Genomic DNA, 18,878 nt, shown 5'->3' on the forward strand with positions numbered 1-18,878 from the left:
TTGTCACTTCTGCTGTTAAGTTTTAGAATTCTAAATATATATCACGAGGAAGCATAATATTGACCCACTCCTTCTGTGTCTCCAGTTCTTTGTGTTCTGCCATGGGCTACTGCAGCTGTCCCTGCTGTTGGTGTCTGGCTACTTGAAGAGCTCCATCTCCACCATTGAGAGGCGCTATGGCTTCACCAGCCAGAAGTCTGGCACCATGGCATCCTTTAACGAGGTGGGCCCCTGTCACCTGCCTCACAACTAGCCAGTAAAACCAGTACAACTTTGATCCTGAAGAGATACAGCAGCTGCACTGTTGTTTTAGTCCGTACTCTGTTGTCTATAGCTATCAGACTTACAATGAAAATGTAAAAAATAAATAAATATACAGTAGGCTATGTGGGCTGTGTAGATGGAAAAATAACCAAAATGGTTATGGTGCGTGCACAATGCAAAGCTCAGTGTCTCCCCAGTTTTTGCTAATTTGCGGTAACTTGTTTTAAGTCTGCTCACCCAGAATGGTCTTGCTTTCTTATCAAACACCTGACAATATCTTTTGGACGTTGGATTACAACAATCTGACAATGTTATCAGGGAATCCTCAGCTCCCCGATGGAGGGAGCTGGAGGTTTGTGCATTTATTTATATAAACAAAACTTACATCATTGTGCACAAATAATACCATCATTGTGAGTCACTGCTCTGCTAACGTGGAATATATCCTGATCAAGTGTAGACCTTTCTACCAGCCCAGGGAATTTACAGCTACTGTACCATTGTGACTGTAGCCTACTATATATACGGGAGCATGTCTATGTTCCCCGGGTTATATACCTTCTGATGCTAATGCCAAGCTAGCAATGAAGGGGAGCATGTCTATGTTCCCCGGGTCCTATGTTCCCCGGGTTCTATGTTCCCCGCTTTGATTGATTGATTGATTGAAAATTTTAGACCACCAGCCCTGATTCCAAACTCTAACCTTAACCAGTTCGAAAGAGGGCCTAAGCTTAACCGTTCGAAACAACGCGGACATTAATCATTAATAAAATAATAAAAAATTATAAAATGTTCAATCTATTAATCAATCAAAGCGGGGAACATAGAACCCGGGGAACATAGGACCCGGGGAACATAGGGATGATCCCCAATGAAGCGACTGCATGTGGCCATTAGCAAACAACAAAATTCACACCCAAGTAATAAAGGGAACACGTCAACAAACTAATGTTGCGTAACATTGCTAATGTACATTGCTAAAATTAGCATGCTAGCTAATGGGTCGACCGTAATGCACATTCAGTGCTAGTGACTACTGTAAACGCCAAGTCCTCCCTAGCTTCCTGTTTTTACAGGAAACGCATAAATAAACGCATTCATATGTGGAATCAAATAGCATTACATAAAGATATTTTGTAATATTTTATAGGACAATGTAAACTCAGCCAATAATGTTACGTGATATCAAATATAATCCATGTAATCCATTACTCTGCAACCATGCAGTATGAGTGTGTCAGTGTCTCTTTGTGAGCTTTTCTTCTGTGTGCAGGTGGGGAACACGGTGCTGATAGTGTTTGTGAGTTTCTTTGGGAGCCGTGTTCACCGGCCTCGGTTCATTGGAGGAGGGGCTCTGCTCGCCGGCCTGGCCTCCCTGCTGATGGCCCTGCCGCACTTCCTGGGTGAACCCTACAAGTTCACAGGCAACGTCAGCCGTGAGTCAGCACACACACACACACACACACACACACACACACACACACACACACACACACACACACACACACACACACACACACACACACACACACACACACACACCCAAACTCAACTTCCTGTCTCTGTCCATGCTCTACAGCCACCAGCGACGACCTCTGCCAATCAGAAAACACCTTAAATACGTCATCCAATCAGAGCTGCAGCCAGCAGGAGAGCACCTCCCAGCAGGGGGTCTACCGTCTCCTGCTCCTGGGACAGTTGCTGCTGGGAATTGGTACCGTTCCCATCCAACCCTTCGGAATCTCCTACATTGACGACTACGCCAGCAAAAATAACTCACCTTTATACCTTGGTAAGAGCTCTGACAAAACACTATACACGTGAAATGTGCCATGAAATAAAGAACTGCTCAGTGGTTTATTTGTTCCCCAGGTTACTCTGTAGAGGCAGCTACAAAGACATACAATATTCGCTCAAAAACTGGGCAACAATGGTGAACACTTAAAATGTGCATATTCAACCCACCACGTGGGTATCTTACCACTCACAACTCACGTCAACGTGATCACATTACTGTAGCTAGACATCCGGATTACAGAGGAAGAGGTACAGTACTAGCAAGAGTGAACACTTGAAGAGAACTGCAGGAACCCCTAAAGCAAGGAAGCTCAGTAGCCAACTGCTAACTAGCTACTGCAGCATGCCAGCTGTTTGTCTTGTGCCCCACATGGGCTGTGGAGCAGAACACAGTGGTCAGTAAAGAATAATCAAGTGTCACCTCAGAGATTATTAGCCCAGATCTACCCCACTGTGAGTACATTCATGTTGCTGCATGTAAGTGCAGTATAGGGGCCAACATGTACAGACATAGCCATCATTAAAGTCACACTGCTTTCTGTGCAGCGTTGTTGCTCATCCACAAGGAAGCACCTGAGGAAGCAGAAGCGAAACGCGGTGTGCAATAAAAAAGCTAAAATCTGTCCTGAGGAGTGTGCAGTCCCTTCTTTTGAAGGTATTCTTCTTTTAGCTCTCCACAAGGAAGTATTTGGGTGATCCTGCTATGCTGTGGGATAAATGGAGGGTGGTGTGACTTCTGGACTGATAGTGTATAAAAGTCCATGTATGGCTGCCAACACAAATAGAGGAATCAATTGGAATTCAGATAGCACAGATACTGTAGCAGTCCAAAGGTTGACTACTTTGGTGGTTGATGGGAAGGTAATAAAGAGAAAGTTGTATGTAGAAAACAGAGGAAATAGTAGAAATTCCATTGATAAACCAGTGAAAAGATTGGGTAGGTGGTATAATGAGAAGTTGAATGATTGTGAGATTGGTTAATTTAGTCTATTAGGAAATGGCTAGGGCTCTCACTGCCTATCTATCTACACTTGATAACCCTGGTGATATGCTGCTCTCACTGCCTATCTATCTACACGTTGGGTTGTGGTGGCTGTTAAGAGAATTTGGCTATAGGGCGACAATAATGTGGTCAAGAGGCATGGTTTTTATCTTGAGCCTTAACTGGCGTGGTTTATTATTCACATGGCAGTTACACTACAGCAGGTCTCCTCTTACTGAGAGGCTGGGGGGAAGAGAAAGAAGTGGGAGGAGACACCACTATTTATACTCGCCACCTGGCGGTGTTCCTGAGTGTCTCCGCCTAGAGCGCCCTCTAGTGGAAAGAGTTATATATGCAGTTAGACAGTTACTAGTGTAAACAGTTATATATGCAGTTAGACAGTTACTAACAATCCTACAAAGAACCTCTGCCTTCAACACTTCCACTTAGGGTTTAGCATACTGGATAACTTCTTGGAAAAACATTTTACAAAGGAAATAATATAATCCAAAAACATCAACAGGGTATGACAGTCAATACTTTCACATTAAACATGACCCTTGCAAATCCCTTCAATTTGAATTTGGAACAGGTTTCCTCATAGTGTCTGCTACTCTGTCGTCCGTTGGACAGTAAACCGGTGTCATCCTTTCTTCTCTGATGACAGATCTGATGAGATGATATTTTCTATATTGGCATGTTTACATCTATGTTGACACACTGGGTTCCTAGCAATCACAATGGTTCCCTGGTTGCCCTCATAAACAACAGTGTCCATCATTTTTAACTGATGTTGACAAAATGCCCCTCATCTTCAAAAACCACCTTATCTGGTATAGAGTTTCAAGTTTCAAGTTTCTTTAATAGTTGTCATACAGAAGTACAGAATACTTTCATACAAAATGCTTCTTACTGTTATGCTCCAGAGACTGTGCTAGACAAGATAGTATCAAATAACATAGTATAGCATGTAATTTAGAAGTAGAAAATGAGGTCACAGTGTTCAGTATAGACATATGTACAATGTTCGATGCAGAATAGACGTAACTGAGTTACCATATAATATACAATACTATGCAGTGTACTAATGTACAGTACTATATAGTGCAAAGCAGAAATGGGATGAGGTACAATTTAGGTACAATTTACAGTAAGGTGTACGAGTTGTAGTGCAATCCTTCATCAATAAATATAAAGTGTGGGGAGTGGGTGCTACAGTGTGTTTGTTTAAAGTGGGTGTGTGCTATAAAGTGTGTGGAGTGGGTGCTACAGTGTGTTTGTTTAAAGTGAGTGTGTGCGTGTGGATGTGTGTGCTATGTGCGTTTGATGGTTGTTGTTGTGTAGTGTTCATTGTTCGTTTAGCAGCCTGATGGCCTGGGGATAGAAGCTTCTTCTGAGTCTTTCTGTGCTCGCCTTGAGACTCCGGTATCGCTTGCCTGACCGCAGCAGTTCAAAGAGGCAGTTGTTCGGGTGACTGGAGTCTTTAATGATTCTCTTAGCCTTGCCCCTGCAACGCTTGTTGTAAATGTTCTGGAGGGTGGGGAGCCCCCCTCCAATTGTGCGTTCGGCTGAACGTGTCACTCTTTGTAGTCTGCTTCGGTCTTGTGCAGTGCTATTCCCAAACCAGGAGGTGATGTTGCCAGTCAAGATGCTCTCTATTGTACATGAGTAGAAGTTCTTAAGGATCTTCTGACTGACTTGGAACTTCCTTAGGCGCCTGAGGAAGTAGAGGCGTTGTCGTGCCTTCTTCACAACACTGTCAATGTGTGTGGTCCATGTCAAGTCCTCGGATATGTAGGCTCCGAGGTACTTAAAGCTGTTGACTCTCTCAACCGGTGCCCCGTCGATGCTGAGGGGGCTGTAGTCCTTGACCCCCGACCTCCTGAAGTCCACAATCATCTCCTTTGTTTTGCTGACGTTCAGGGAGAGGCTGTTTTCCTGGCACCATCCCGCCAGGACCTTGACCTCTTCCAGGTAGGCCCTCTCGTCGTTGGCAGAGATCAGGCCCACCACCACTGTGTCGTCAGCAAATTTGATGATTGTATTGCTACTCCGCTGTGCCACACAGTCGTGTGTGTACAGGGAGTAGAGGAGGGGACTCAGAACACAGCCCTGGGGGGCCCCTATGTTGAGGGTGATGGATGAGGAGGTGCAGTTGCCTGCTCTCACCACCTGGTACATTCCAGTACATTCCAATTACCTATTACATATTAAACAATATACTCGTAATTTTATCTCCATCACTTCTAACAGTTGTTCTGGATAAACACATTCATGTATGGTCAGAGCTAGAGCCGTATATTCGGCTTCACTAGTTGATAGTACCATTGTGGGCTGCTTCTTTGTTTTCCAACGAAACCAGTGAGCTGTCTGTATTCAAACTCACACAATATCCTGTATCTTTAAGATAACAAAAAAAACATGTTTGGCTGTAATCCAAATGCTCCTCTATGGGGTCAGCCACATTCTGTGACAATCCACTCTCTACAAACCATTTGTCAGGGCGGGTACACATTGTTAAATAAATGAGGCTACCCACAGCATTTCTGTACATTTTTCAGTTTCTGAGCATCCTACTGATAGTCTAGTATTTGATCACATGGTGTTTCCCTTGATCTACATTCTTACATGTCTAAACGTTTCAGGGTCTTTCCCACATAGTTACATCATTGAGAACATGGTAAGTCATCCACCTCTTTACTTAAACATGGAATTAAACAATCACCTACCTCTGTACTTAAACCTGGGATTAAACATAGGATCCATTTCAGTATTTAGACATGGACTCTAATCAGGTATTTAAACCTGGATTCTACTCCTCCCGTATTTAAACCTAGAGTATCCTCCTCCTGCCTTTAAGCAGTGTAGCCACCCTCCTTCATTATTTAAACATGGAGTACCCTCCTTCAGCCTTTAAGCAATTTGCTACGAACCACACTTTGTATTTGTCGTGGCCTTCAATACCCTCCTGGATTGAATACACCCATCTCCCTCCCACTGTCTGTCTGCCCTCTGGAAACTTGGTTGAATACACCCATTTCCCTCCCACTGTCTGTAGGCCCTCTTTGGGTGACAATGTGACCTCTTTAAAGGTCGGGGTTACCCCACTGACTACCCTGTAGTAGTAATCAACAGGGGTAGGTGTACTGTCCTCCCCGTCACTCCCTTTCCGGGCATAGTCTGTCAGATACTTTGGGGGTTTGTGTTCCCTTGAGGGATACCTCCCACTGCTTGGGGCACTTGACGTCACCCTCGGGTGCTCCTCATCATCGCCCTCTGGGGGTTGCTGACTGTCTGCCTGCACGACCGTACTAAGTACACTGGGTTGATGTGTCTCTGTTTCTACACACCTTACTCTGGAGTCCTGCTCTGGCTCCTCTGTCTGTGTCTCGCTCTCACCTGTTGCATTCCTGACAAACTCGACTAGCATGTGTTTCTGCACTCTCCCGTTACCGGGATGATAAACTAGGAAAGCGGGGCTTCCCTTGTCGTGTCCTACGAAAAATACTTTTACCCCTCTGGGCTTGGGCTTTCCCCTGTCCTGCAGGTACGCATAACACACTGATCCAAATCGGTGCATTCTGGCTAGATTACACTTCTTTCCTGTCAGTCCTGTATACGGGGGGTGGTGCCCGAGTGCTTATTAAAGCACCTGTTTCTGGTGTAAGCGGCTTCTTGCACCGCATAATGCCATAGGCTCTTAGGTAAGTTACTATCTGCTAGCTTACTCCTAGCCATTTCGAAAAGGTTATGCCATTTCCTTTCTGCCACCCCGTTCTGGTGTGGGGGATATGGACATGACGTCTCATGTCTTATCTTATACCTTCTCAACAGTGATTGGAACTCTCTGTTTGTGAACTCGGTTTCGTTGTCGGACCTCAAGCATCCTATGTTACCATAAGGGGCTACGTCTGCCAGGAATCTCTCCGTGGCCTGGGGCGTGTCACTCTTTGCTTTGAGAAAGTAAACAAACACTGCCCCTGTGCACACATCTGTAAAAGACAGTACATATCCAAAGCCTCCTATGGACTCGTTGCTTACTGGGCCGGCTAGGTCCGTGTCAACTAATGCAAGTGGTACCCTTACTCTGTCTGTGGGATTTCTGTATCTCGGTTGAGTAAACTTCCCCGTTTTGCACTCTGCACAATTTTTGTCAGGTCTACGCTTTTCTCCTTCAATGTGCATGCCTTCTGACACTACTTGCAGTTTCAGTAAATCCTCGTAATTACAATGACCCATAAGCTCGTGCCATGTCTGAATATCGTGACTGGCCGTCACGCTACACATATCATTATTATCATTACACTTGTCGTTGTCATTACACTCCGTTTGCAGATAATATACTCTCTGGTACATCTTTATGTCAAACCGTGTACCGTCAGGTTCTACAAGAACATTTTTACCTTTATCGAAGAATACCTTGGCACCGCTTGCAGTAGCAGCTATTACAGAGAATAGTCCTTGTGGGAACGATGGTACGTAGAGAGCGTTCTTTAACGTCACCGTAAGCCGGCGCCCCTTACTGTCCGTGAGGCATACCTGTGCATCTCCTCTCTCTTGCGCCAATCCGTAGGTGCGTCTCCCGTCTGCCAGCTCCATGCTGTGCCTCTCCAGGTGGAAAGTGTCGTCAAAGTTCTTGAACCGACTCCTGTCGTTGATGACATGGGACGACGCACCTGTGTCCACGATCAGTCCCCTTCTCTGGGCTCGCTGCAGCTGGGCCGGTCCGGCGGTGCACGCCGTCCGCGCCCCGAAAGCGCAGTCTTCTTGTCCCGTTATTCTCCGGGCATCATCTCGATCCGTCTCACGTCGACCGTCGCCGCCATCATGTCCGCTGTCGTCATCCTGTCCACAGCCGTCTTCTTGTCCGTAGCCGCCATTTTGTCCGTAGCAGCCATTTTGTCCGTGGCCTCTGTCTCGTCCATGGCCGCCGTCTCGTCCATGGCTGTCATCTTGCCCATGCGCGTATCGCGCACTCTGGTCGTGTTTCTTCATGCACACTCTGTCTGTGTGCCCCGTGGATTTGCAGAAGCTACACCAGACAGTCTTTGTGCAGTCGCCTTTCTCTCCGCATCGCCAACACGCCAGTTCCGTCGTGGTCCTGGTCCTCTCCCCTGGCGTCGCCCTCTCTCCCGCCTCCGCGGCGGCTGGGTCGGTATCTTCTGAGGCCTCGAAGTTCCTTAACTTAGCCTTGAACTGTCCCAACGTCATGTCCGTTGAACCGTGTGTTGCCAGGAGTGTGAACGGTTTGCACAGCTCCGGTAGTCCTCTCATCATCATCGCCATCATGTAAATTACATTACATGTAAATGTAAATTAGCCCATCGCTTGGTGCTTCTCCGGCACTCCTCAATGGCGTCGTGATCTGCTCCGCTCTGTTGACGTATTCGGTCACAGTCTCGGTGGGCCCCTTCCTCAGGGCCGTTAGTGCTATGTAGAGGGCCATGACTCTGGGTCTTCCTCGCCCGATGTAATGCTCTCTCAACACCTCCAGGCTTTCTCGGCCTCTGTCTTTAGTGTCGCGGAATATCAGCCCCAGGCTGGTGTCGTCGAGCAGCGGCGCTAACTCACAGTACGCGTCTGCGTTACGCTGGTTTGATTGATTGATTGAAAAGTTTATTAACAGATTGCAGAATGGGTACAGTACAGTACAGCTCAATACATACAATTGTTAAGGGGATGCAGACCAGAGAAAGACTTTCATCTTGTTTACATCAGGGTCCCCCATTTTCAATTCATCATATGACACACACGACATACAGATAGACAGTACCGCTACATCTATACATTTATGACATACCAGATTTGCAAATACAGTACTGTTTGTGATACAAAAAGTGTCCAGAAAAAGAGTGTATATACATTTGACATATAAACTGTACATTGGAGGAGGTCGGGTAGGTGGGGTGGGGTTGGGTGGGTGGGGCTGTACATTGGAGGTGGGGGGGTTGGGTAGGGGACGACGACAACACTGTACACTGTACATTGGAATACTGACAAAGCCATATACTTGGTCTTTACTGTACAACTGGGTTAGGACATTTGTAGGGGCCAGTTTCGAATTGCAGTCTCCCGTAGGTGTTCTTTGAGAGTGTTTTTGAAAGTGGGTAGTGATTCACATTCCTTTACAGCTTTGGGTAGGGCGTTCCACATTGATGTGGCATAATTGCGAAACGTGTTTAGTCCCTTGTTTGAGCCGAATCTGGGTTTAACATGATTTGTGGAGCTCCCTCTGGTGTTGTGATCGTGGTATTCACTGACCTTTGGGAAGTATTTTGACATGTACATGGGTACCTTGGTCGTGTAGTGTATCTTGTAGACCAGGCCCATTGCAAGTTGCTGTACTCTGTCGTCTACTCTAAGCCATTCTAGGTTGGCAAAGTGGGCAGGGGTGAGGTGGGTTCTAGGAGTCAGGTCAAGCAGTAGTCTGACTAGTTTGTTTTGAGATGTTTGTAATTTGTTTTTTAGTGCCTTTGAGGTGCTTTGGTACCATGAGGTGCAAGCATAGTCATAGTACCCTTGAATGAGTGCTCCTGCCAGAGTCTTCAGGGTATTCTTGTTTACCAGAGAGGAGATCCGGTATAAGAATCGAGTTCGTTGGTTGACTTTTTTTTATTACATTGGATGCCATTTTGTCACAGGAAAGATTAGCCTCTAGGATGGAACCCAGGTAGGTAATTGCATCTTTCCTTGTGACAATATTGTCACCCACTGTAACTCAGAAGCCGTCGGTCTTGCTGAGTTTGTTATTTGAACCGAAGAGAATGGACTCTGTTTTGCCCATGTGTAATGATAGTTTGTTGTCGGCGAGCCATATGCAGATTTTGCCTAGTTCCGAGCTGAGGGTTTTTTCAACCTGTAACTTGTTCTTGTCAGAGACCAGCAGGGCTGAGTCGTCCGCAAACAGGAACAAGTTGCAGTCACAAGCTGACGACATGTCATTTGCATAAATTAGGAACAGTAGTCCAGTTGTCCAGGACTTGCTCTTCCACCGTCAGTTCTCCCGTGGGGGCTGCCAGGATCGTCTCCTTCGTCGTAGGGATGCTCGATATTGGCTTTTTTACCGATACCGATATACCGATATTGTCCAACTCTTAATTTCCGATACCGATATACCGATATCAACCGATACCGATATATGCAGGGTTTCCCCCCCCAAAAATGGAATAATTTCAGGTAATTAACATTACATATCTCTTGTTGTGGAATTAACACAACATTATGCATACTTTTGACAATAATTAAAATCTGAATTTGTTCTTACTTGCTTGCCTGGGTAAATAAAGGTTATAGAAATGTAAAAAAAAAAAAAAAAAAAAAAAAAATACCGATATTTTCCGATATCACATTTTTTTTTTTTAAACTTTGGCCATTCCCCTGGCTCTTTTTTGCGTTTATCGCATTTATTCTGGTCAAGGATGACCGACAGAAACAGGCTGAAGGGGTTCAGATGGGGGGGAAGACACTCTGGGAAAGGCACGGCTGCAGTCCGGGATTCGAACTCGCTAAACCCCAGATCCGTGACGAGCACGGTTGTCCCCGGCGCCGAAATAGCGCTCGAGGTACGTGGTGAGCTACTGGAGCTCCCCTCCGATATCTCATTTTAATGCCGATATCGGCCGATAATATCGGTAGGCCGATAATATCGGACATCCCTAGTCAAGAGGCATGGTTTCTATCTTGAGCCTTAACTGGCGTGGTTTATTATTCACATGGCAGAGCAGTTACACTACAGGTCTCCTCTTACTGAGAGGCTGGGGGGAAGAGAAATAAGTGGGAGGAGACACCACTATTTATACTCGCCACCTGGCGGTGTTCCTGAGTGTCTCCGCCTAGAGCGCCCTCTAGTGGAAACAGTTATATATGCAGTTAGACAGTTACTAGTGTAAACAGTTATATGCAGTTAGACAGTTACTAACAATCCTACACAGAACCTCTGCCTTCAACAGTGGCCATTAGGGGCCATGCAATAGGGTACAGTAGCATCAGCAAAGGGGCACAGGTCTGTTGAAGTTGGCAATGATGTTTGGGGCCATTATGGGGCATGTAATACATTTGTAGTGTGTAATTTCATAGTATAAGTATTTATGTTAATGAGAGTGGGTTTCTTCATTGAGTGGTTATCCTTATCACTAGGACACAAGTATCTTTTGTTTTATTATAATTAATAAATACTTTTATAATTATAATAACTTATAACTCATATATTAACTCATAATTATGACTTCCAGGGGCTGTTGATGTGCTGGCAATTTGTAAATACAGTAAATACGATATTTCCAACTTGCTCTTTAACACATCTTGCGCCAAAAACGAGTTTACTCGTTATTGCCCGCCAATCGAATAGCGCCAACAACGAGTTTACTCGTTTTTATGATCGTTATTTTCTTTATGCGCTATTGGCATTCATAATTCATCCAGGAAGGCTCCGGGAGCCAGCTGGACCCTGTCTGATATTTCAACGCCTCAATACCGCCGCCTGGTAGATTTCGGGCGAGTTGCACTCCACTCTAAACCGGATGTGGCGCTCTGTGCATCGGGGAAAATCCTCCGGCAGAGATATCTTGTAACGTGGATCAAGATACACACTCAAGTGCATGGGATCACTTTCGAGACGCAAGAATCAATATGCTTTTGGCGTTTATTGTGTCATACAAACGGAAAATGGATCTAGCAGATCGACATCAAATAATTGGAAAAAAAATCTCCAGGCGTATCGGCCACAGGTAAGAGGAATCTAACGTTAATTCCAGCTCGATTGTCCATTTATTTCATTGCAATCTATCCGATCAACATATGGTGTCGTACTAAAGAAAGCCGTTAGTGACAATCAAGGAATCATAAACGACCCCCCCCCCCCCTTTCCTTCACGCGTGATGGAGCCTAATGTATAGCGATCATATGTATTTGAATTTTTTAATATAGCGTGTATTGGAACGAAACGCCAATCGATTATGTATAATACGCGTCAGGGCCTATAACGCGCGTTCTAGGAATTACTGCTATACACTCTAAAAACATACTTATATTCACGACGGTACTGGAAAAATATAACGTTCCCACATCCGGAACGATAGATACCCGATGAATGGGCCATAGTAATGTCGATATAGCTATAATATTTAAAAAGTTATAGCCATGCAAAGAAGGTGAGCCACTCCATAGGGTTACAGCACTGGCAGAGAGTGGTATAAGATGGGCATACTGCGTGGCGCAGAATGTGTTAAGGTAGAAAAAAACCACATGGGGTCAAATAACAAACAGAGGAGTCACTCTACTTTCAAATGTTCACATTTGTTCACTAACACAACAAACAGCAGCAATAGTTCTAAGGTTATTGAGTTATCATTTAATAATCATATCTTCTTTATTAGATAATATAATGTGGAGGCAGGGCCGCCTCAGGGGGTGTGCGAGCAGTGCGGTCGCACAGGGCCTCGCGGGAAGGGGGGCCTCGCAAAAAAAAAATAAAAAAAAAATAAAAAAAAAACATTTTTTATTTTTTTTTTTTATTATTTTTTTTTATTTTTTTTTATTATTTTTTTTTTTTTTTGCGAGGCCCCCCTTCCCGCGAGGCCCTTTTTCATCACAGACCTAAAATCTAGTTTTGCTTATATGCTTATATATTTCACATTAGACACGTTTGTAGAATGTGTCTGACTTCCTGGCTCTGCAGACTGCAGTTTTCCGGTTTCTGCGGATTTGCTGCTCTACAGATTTTAGGATAGTGTTTCCGGCCCGTCCGCCGACCGCCGTAATACCAAATAGAAGAAGAAGACACACGAGGTAGAAATTCAGCGCTATTCAGAGGAGCGAGGCGAGTGGATGTCTTTTCAAAAGAAGGAGAAGAGAACTTGTGAGCAGATAAATCTGTTAGGCAGCAATATGCCGAAAGGTGTCCAGTCTGCCGGAAAGTACTCGAAGAAGAAGAAGAAGAAGAAGAATTACACCGTGGGCCAAGTCTCCTTCCAACTTCCATTGGCGCCGGCCGCGCCGCATTCATTGATACTGCGTTATGTGAGTCAACCTATGATTAAATACCCGCCGTGGACCTGTCCTGACCTATCTATCTTTCTCTCTTTCTGGAGCCAAACTGGTCGACTAGTAGCTAATATATAGTACTACTAGTAGCTAACTGTGTGTGCCTGCTGAGAGCACCTGGCTGTATGTAGACAGTAGCCGCATAGCTTGTTAGCTGTTAGCTAACGCAGAAGCAAGCTATGCGGCTACTACATGCAGCCAGGTGCCTGATTGAGCTAACTGTTAGCCAGTTAGCTGTTTAGCGTCAGCTGGGAACGTTCGTTTGATGCTATCAGTTAGCCTTGAGAATAGCAGGCCCTGGCACTCTGACTACGACATCATCTTTGACAGAAGATGTAGTCGGGCCTGCACCATGACAAGGCTCTGGCCATAGCTTTGTCCCGACAGCGAGAGGCCTTTCGTCAACGTGGAGACCTGTGTTCCTCGTGCAGGTAAAATGTCATGACATTACCCCACTCTTCCTTCCTTCCCCTCCCGAATGTTTTGTTAATAACGATGTTTTTTTCCAGGCAAAACATATGCTACTTCACAACATTTGGAGATACGACATGTGCTGTGTGTGAATGGTCGTTTGTGTAGCTTGGGTAGCGTTGGGCCGTTGGCCAAAGCTGTGTGTCACGTGGCCTGGTGTCACAGTACCTGGCTAGCCTATTTAGCTGATGTCGGCCATTGGCTCCTTGCTGCTTTGGTTTCTCTGGTATAGACGCTCTTCTTGTTGGATTGTTGATCTTTGTCCTTTTGAATCTCTCATACATGCTATAGTCTCTCTCTAACACACACACACATGACAAACACACATGTTCTCTCTCTCTCTCTCTCTCTTTCTAACACACACAGTCTGCCTATGGCGGCCTTTCTCGATGGCTAGGCTGTGCTCAAGGATCTTCAGTCACAGTGCTCAGGTATTCTGCCACTGTGTACTCTCTGTTTAGGGCCAAATAGCATTTCAATTTCTTTCCAATGTGTCTCTCTCTCTCTCTCTCTCTCTCTCTGTACACTGTATATTGACTGTAGAACGGGAGCTCTCTCTCGCTCTCTCTTTTGCTATATGTTGACTGTATCATGCCCCGCCTCGGGCAGCGCTATTATTTAAGAATATGTTGACTGTATATAAAAAAAAAAAAAAAAAATATATATATATATATATATATATATATATATATATAATTTTTTTTTTTTTTTTTTACCTTTTGGGGGGGGGGGGGGGGGGGGGCTCGCGTTAAATCTCGCACAGGGCCTCGCATTTCTCCCAGGCGGCCCTGTGTGGAGGGTTAAGCAAAAGGTCACAAGTTATTAGGAACCCAAGATGTTCTAATTACTTAATACGTGTCTTCTTGGGCTGTTGTAGTGCCACCAAATCTGCAGCACTGTTGATGTGTCTCTTGGCTGTGGCTTGTGTTTCTCTACAGGCATTCTCCTGGCAGTGACTTCCATCGGCCCTGCTATCGGCTTCATCATGGGCTCCTTCACACAGCGATTTTACGTGGACATGGACAAGCTATCCCCTGGTGAGTGTAAACGGGCAGAACATATACATGACACTGTTTACATTCCACAAGGACACACAGTGTCATAGATGCAAAGCTAACTAGTCTTAAGCTAAATGGAATGTTATATTGCCACCGCTATATGGCCGCTATAGAGTGGCTAAACATGAGTTCAGTTCAGTTCAGTTCAGTTATTTTTTATTTCGGGCTTTGGACACATACCAACGGTCATTCTATAAATCACCAAACTTTTACCAGCTGCTATTGCAGCATTGTCCAATTGTCCGAAAAGGGCTAGGGAGAAGCACTATAGGCTTGTCGGGCCCTACCCCTGAAGACTTACGTTACATTTTTTTTTATTTTTAATTTTTTTTATTTACATACATACATAGTAGATACATATAGTACACATTTCAGTGCACACATATAGTACACATTACAGTACACATTACAGTATAGTATACCTGCAGTATATAATAGTATATATAATAGTATATAGTACATAATAGTGTATACAGCACATATATAATGTGAGATATACTACATACAATACAATATAGTACCATAATATAATAGTACATACTGCAAATATAGTTCAATATAATATACAAATGAATTATAATATGATTATATAATGTGATATGATATAGCGCACAATACAGTATCATACGTATTTTTTATTTTCACATACACATTATTTTCAAGTTGGTTTTCATCACAGGTTTTTTTAAGTGCAATGGTCCTCTGAGTAACCAGAGTGACTGAATGTTAATTAATGAGTGAGTGAGTGAGTGAGTGAGTGAGTGAGTGAGTGAGTGAGTGAGTGAGTGAGTGAGTGAGTGAGTGAGTGAGTGAGTGAGTGAGTGAGTGAGTGAGTTAGTTAGTGATATTGCCAGTCATAGTGGTGCTTCACATCTAAAAATAAAAATAAGAATACATCTTGTACTAGAAATAGAAAACTAAGCTGTCCAGGGGTGAACATTACATTTACATTTAGTCATTTTAGCTCGTGCTTTTATCCAAAGCAACTTACATGTTAGCAGTAAGGGTCCAACTCTGCCTGCTAAGGGTAAGTGGTATTGTTCATCAAACAGTGTCGAACTTGAGTGTTACACATTGAGTGCATAGTAGTATACTATAGACATATTAGCATGGTAGGTACTAGGTAGTATTATAGACTATTAGCATGGTATGTAGTAGTATAGAGATAGTAGCTAGTTTCTTAACAGCTGGAACAGAGCTGGATTCCCAGCTGTCTGCAAATACCAGAGTGAAGACAACATCATTTCACCTCAAAGCAATATTTCACTTTGGTATATTTATGTTACTTAGCACAACATTTACTTTCGTCACACTTTCCACTCTAGACTAGATAAATATTAGTTTGTAAAGATTGTGTTTTGTCCTTGGGCAGCTGTCCCAAGTCTGTGTTTGTTCTAGTTTTGTCTTATAGGGACCTGCTATCTGGGTAGGTCTTTGTTTTTAGATATGATTTAATATATAATTTATAATTTTATTTGTATAATGTAGGGAGGGAGAAAATGGAGAAAGTGGAACTTTCTGATGAAAATAATCATTATGTTATGTACTTTTGTACAGCTTATTTTCTGGGGACTCCTTGGGGGTCTAGAATAATAAGAAACACTGGGAGACTGGGAGAATGCTGGGAGCCGTGTCCCATTCCTATCATATCATTCCAGCTTGGAGTGCATCCAGTGACCTCTGGGTCTTCCACCTGAAGCAACACAGAGCCGCTCATCTAAAGGTGATAGCGATGATAAAGGGATGAACTGCACAGTTCACAAAGCAAGATTACAGGAGAAGAGGGAGATGAAGGAGAGAAAGAAGAAGAGTTCACAGCAAAATATCACCATCAGGGGGCTCACACTATATCACACTATATCACACTATATCACATTATATCACATTATATCACACTATATCACACTATATCACACTATATCACATTATATCACATTATATCACACTATATCACACTATATCACACTATATCACATTATATCACATTATATCACTTGTCATGTTCTATTCGAACTTGTTTTGGTCATTGCGTTTTCTCCATCTTGTGGACGTTTTGAGTATTGCACTCATTTTCTTTAGCTTGTTCTAGCTTTGATGCTATTGGCTGATTCAGTCATGTGACGCTCCAGAAGGTGTTTTGCCATGAGGTCTGCTCTCAGCTGCAGCTCCTAATTTTCCAGCTCTGTTTGTGCCTTGGAAATTATTGCTTTTTTACAAAATTGTACTTGGAGAGTCAGCTTCTGGATCTCCTTTACTCTTGTTCACTACCTGTTGGTTTATCTACAGACACACTCTGAGGGCGGGATAGTAAAAAAGCATCTTCCCGGCGGGCACTACAGCAACAAGGAAAACAAGGTACTCTGCAAGCTCTCCTCTTCCTTCTGCAGACCCCACACCATACGCTCCACTACGGTTGGCCATCTACATGATGTCACTTAACAGGGAAACTGAAATGGGAAAATCTACAGCTTCTGATGGTGAGCCAGGACAGGACCTCATTCGAAGTTATCAGAACTTCAACATGAAAAGGAACTAGCAGCAACCCTAGCTGAGCTCAAGTTCTTGATGAAGCTATAGAAGCAAGTTCAACACAAAGCAGCAAGAGGGATCTTAATGATGTAGTGAATGTTGCCACTCAGCGTACTCGTGACTACGTGGAACATCACACTCAGTCGCACCTCAGTGTTGAGAAGCCAGTCCTTGAACCTTACACACCATCTCTATTGCCCCTCATCAATGCTGATGTTCAACCAGACAGAGAGCACAGCTTTAACCCTCCCAGCATGCAGGGACATATTTCTGACGGTAGAGCCCCTTACGGCGGGAACAACGACGTATATTGCAGCAACCTCAATGGTCAATGCCAGTACTCCATCAACAACCCACAAGGGACAGTGGTGATCCCATGGCACAACGGCCTGAAAAAGCCTACGCCAAGAGTTCATCATAGCTACCCCGCTCAGTCACTTGGTTTCTTGTCCAACAGAAACACATTTCAGATGCCTTCTGAGGACAGAACCGGTATGGGTGACATTGCAAGATATCTGGTACGGCGTGAGCTCATGAACTCTGGCCTCACGAAGTTCACTGACCACCCTGAAAATTACTGGGTGTGGAAGTCCTCTTTTTGTAATGCAACTGTAGGTCTTAACTTAACTGCCAGTGAGGAACTCGACCTCCTAACAAAGTGGTTAGGGAGCCAGTCTTCAGATCATGTCATGAGGATCCGTGCTGTACATGCCACCAACCCTACAGTATGTCTACACATGGCTTGGGAACGCTTAGAAGAGTGTTACGGCTCTCCTGAAGTGATAGAGAGAGCTCTCTTTGAGAAAGTGGAGAACTTTCCTAAAATCAATCACAAGGATCCTGTAAAACTCAGGGAACTGGGAGATCTGCTAAGAGAGCTACAGGCTGCCAAATCTGAAGGTTATCTGCCTGGGCTCTCATATCTGGACACTGCCAGGGGTGTCAACCCGATTGTTGAGAAGCTGCCATTTGGGCTCCAAGAAAAGTGGCTGGGTCAGGGCTCTCTGTACAAGGAGCAGCACCACGTCTCCTTCCCTCCTTTTGCTTTCTTCACAGACTTCATCTGTAATGAAGCACGCAGACGAAACGACCCTAGCTTTGTTCTCTCAACAGTTCCTACAGGTCAATCAAGCAGCCCCTACAAGTCCTTAACAGGTCCATTCAAGCCCGAACATTCAGAAAAGAGACCAGGGTATGCAGGTCACAAAGGTCACATTTCCACTCACAAAACAGAAGTGTCATCACATCACTCAGCATCTCAGTCAGAGAGTTCAAGTGCCAAGCTGGATGATGTTTCCGCATGAAACCGCATCCTCTGAAAAAGTGCAAGGGCTTTCGAAGTGAATCACTTGAGGATCGCGAGACCTTTCTGAAAGAAAACAATATATGCTTCAGGTGTTGCTCATCTACTACCCACTTCGCAAAGAACTGTAAAGTGGCCTTGACATGCAGTGAATGTGGAAGTGATGGTCATGATACAGCTCTGCACCTCCACCTCCATGGAAAATGAGGGACCCCTCCTTAGAGCATGGCGGGGAGGGTGAAGGAGAAGCCCCCCAAGCGGCTGTCGCCTGGTGTCGTGACCCGGACTGAAATTAGTCTTCGACGGGATACCTTTAATTATTCAGCTGGTTATTCAAATAATGGTATTTTTTCAATACCAGACAGGGAGTGTCATGTTCTATTCGAACTGGTTTTGGTCATTGTAGTTTCCCCCTCTTGTGGACGTTTTGAAT

At 44.4% G+C, this 18,878-nt stretch overlaps 1 protein-coding gene across 1 annotated transcript in view; it reads left to right on the forward strand.

The window, feature by feature from the left end:
* The window catches only part of LOC311233107 (solute carrier organic anion transporter family member 2B1-like), a 69,796-nt gene that overhangs the window by 16,497 nt on the left and 34,421 nt on the right, over window positions 1-18,878 (forward strand). The window contains exons 3-6 of the mRNA XM_084319992.1: window positions 86-223; window positions 1,538-1,700; window positions 1,844-2,056; window positions 14,494-14,592. Coding sequence (XP_084176118.1) covers window positions 86-223; window positions 1,538-1,700; window positions 1,844-2,056; window positions 14,494-14,592 — 613 coding nt within the window. The remainder of the gene's footprint in view (window positions 1-85; window positions 224-1,537; window positions 1,701-1,843; window positions 2,057-14,493; window positions 14,593-18,878) is intronic.

This window comes from Notolepis coatsorum, assembly GCF_963971535.1.
Source record: "Notolepis coatsorum genome assembly, chromosome: 8".
Lineage (NCBI taxonomy): Eukaryota > Metazoa > Chordata > Actinopteri > Aulopiformes > Paralepididae > Notolepis > Notolepis coatsorum.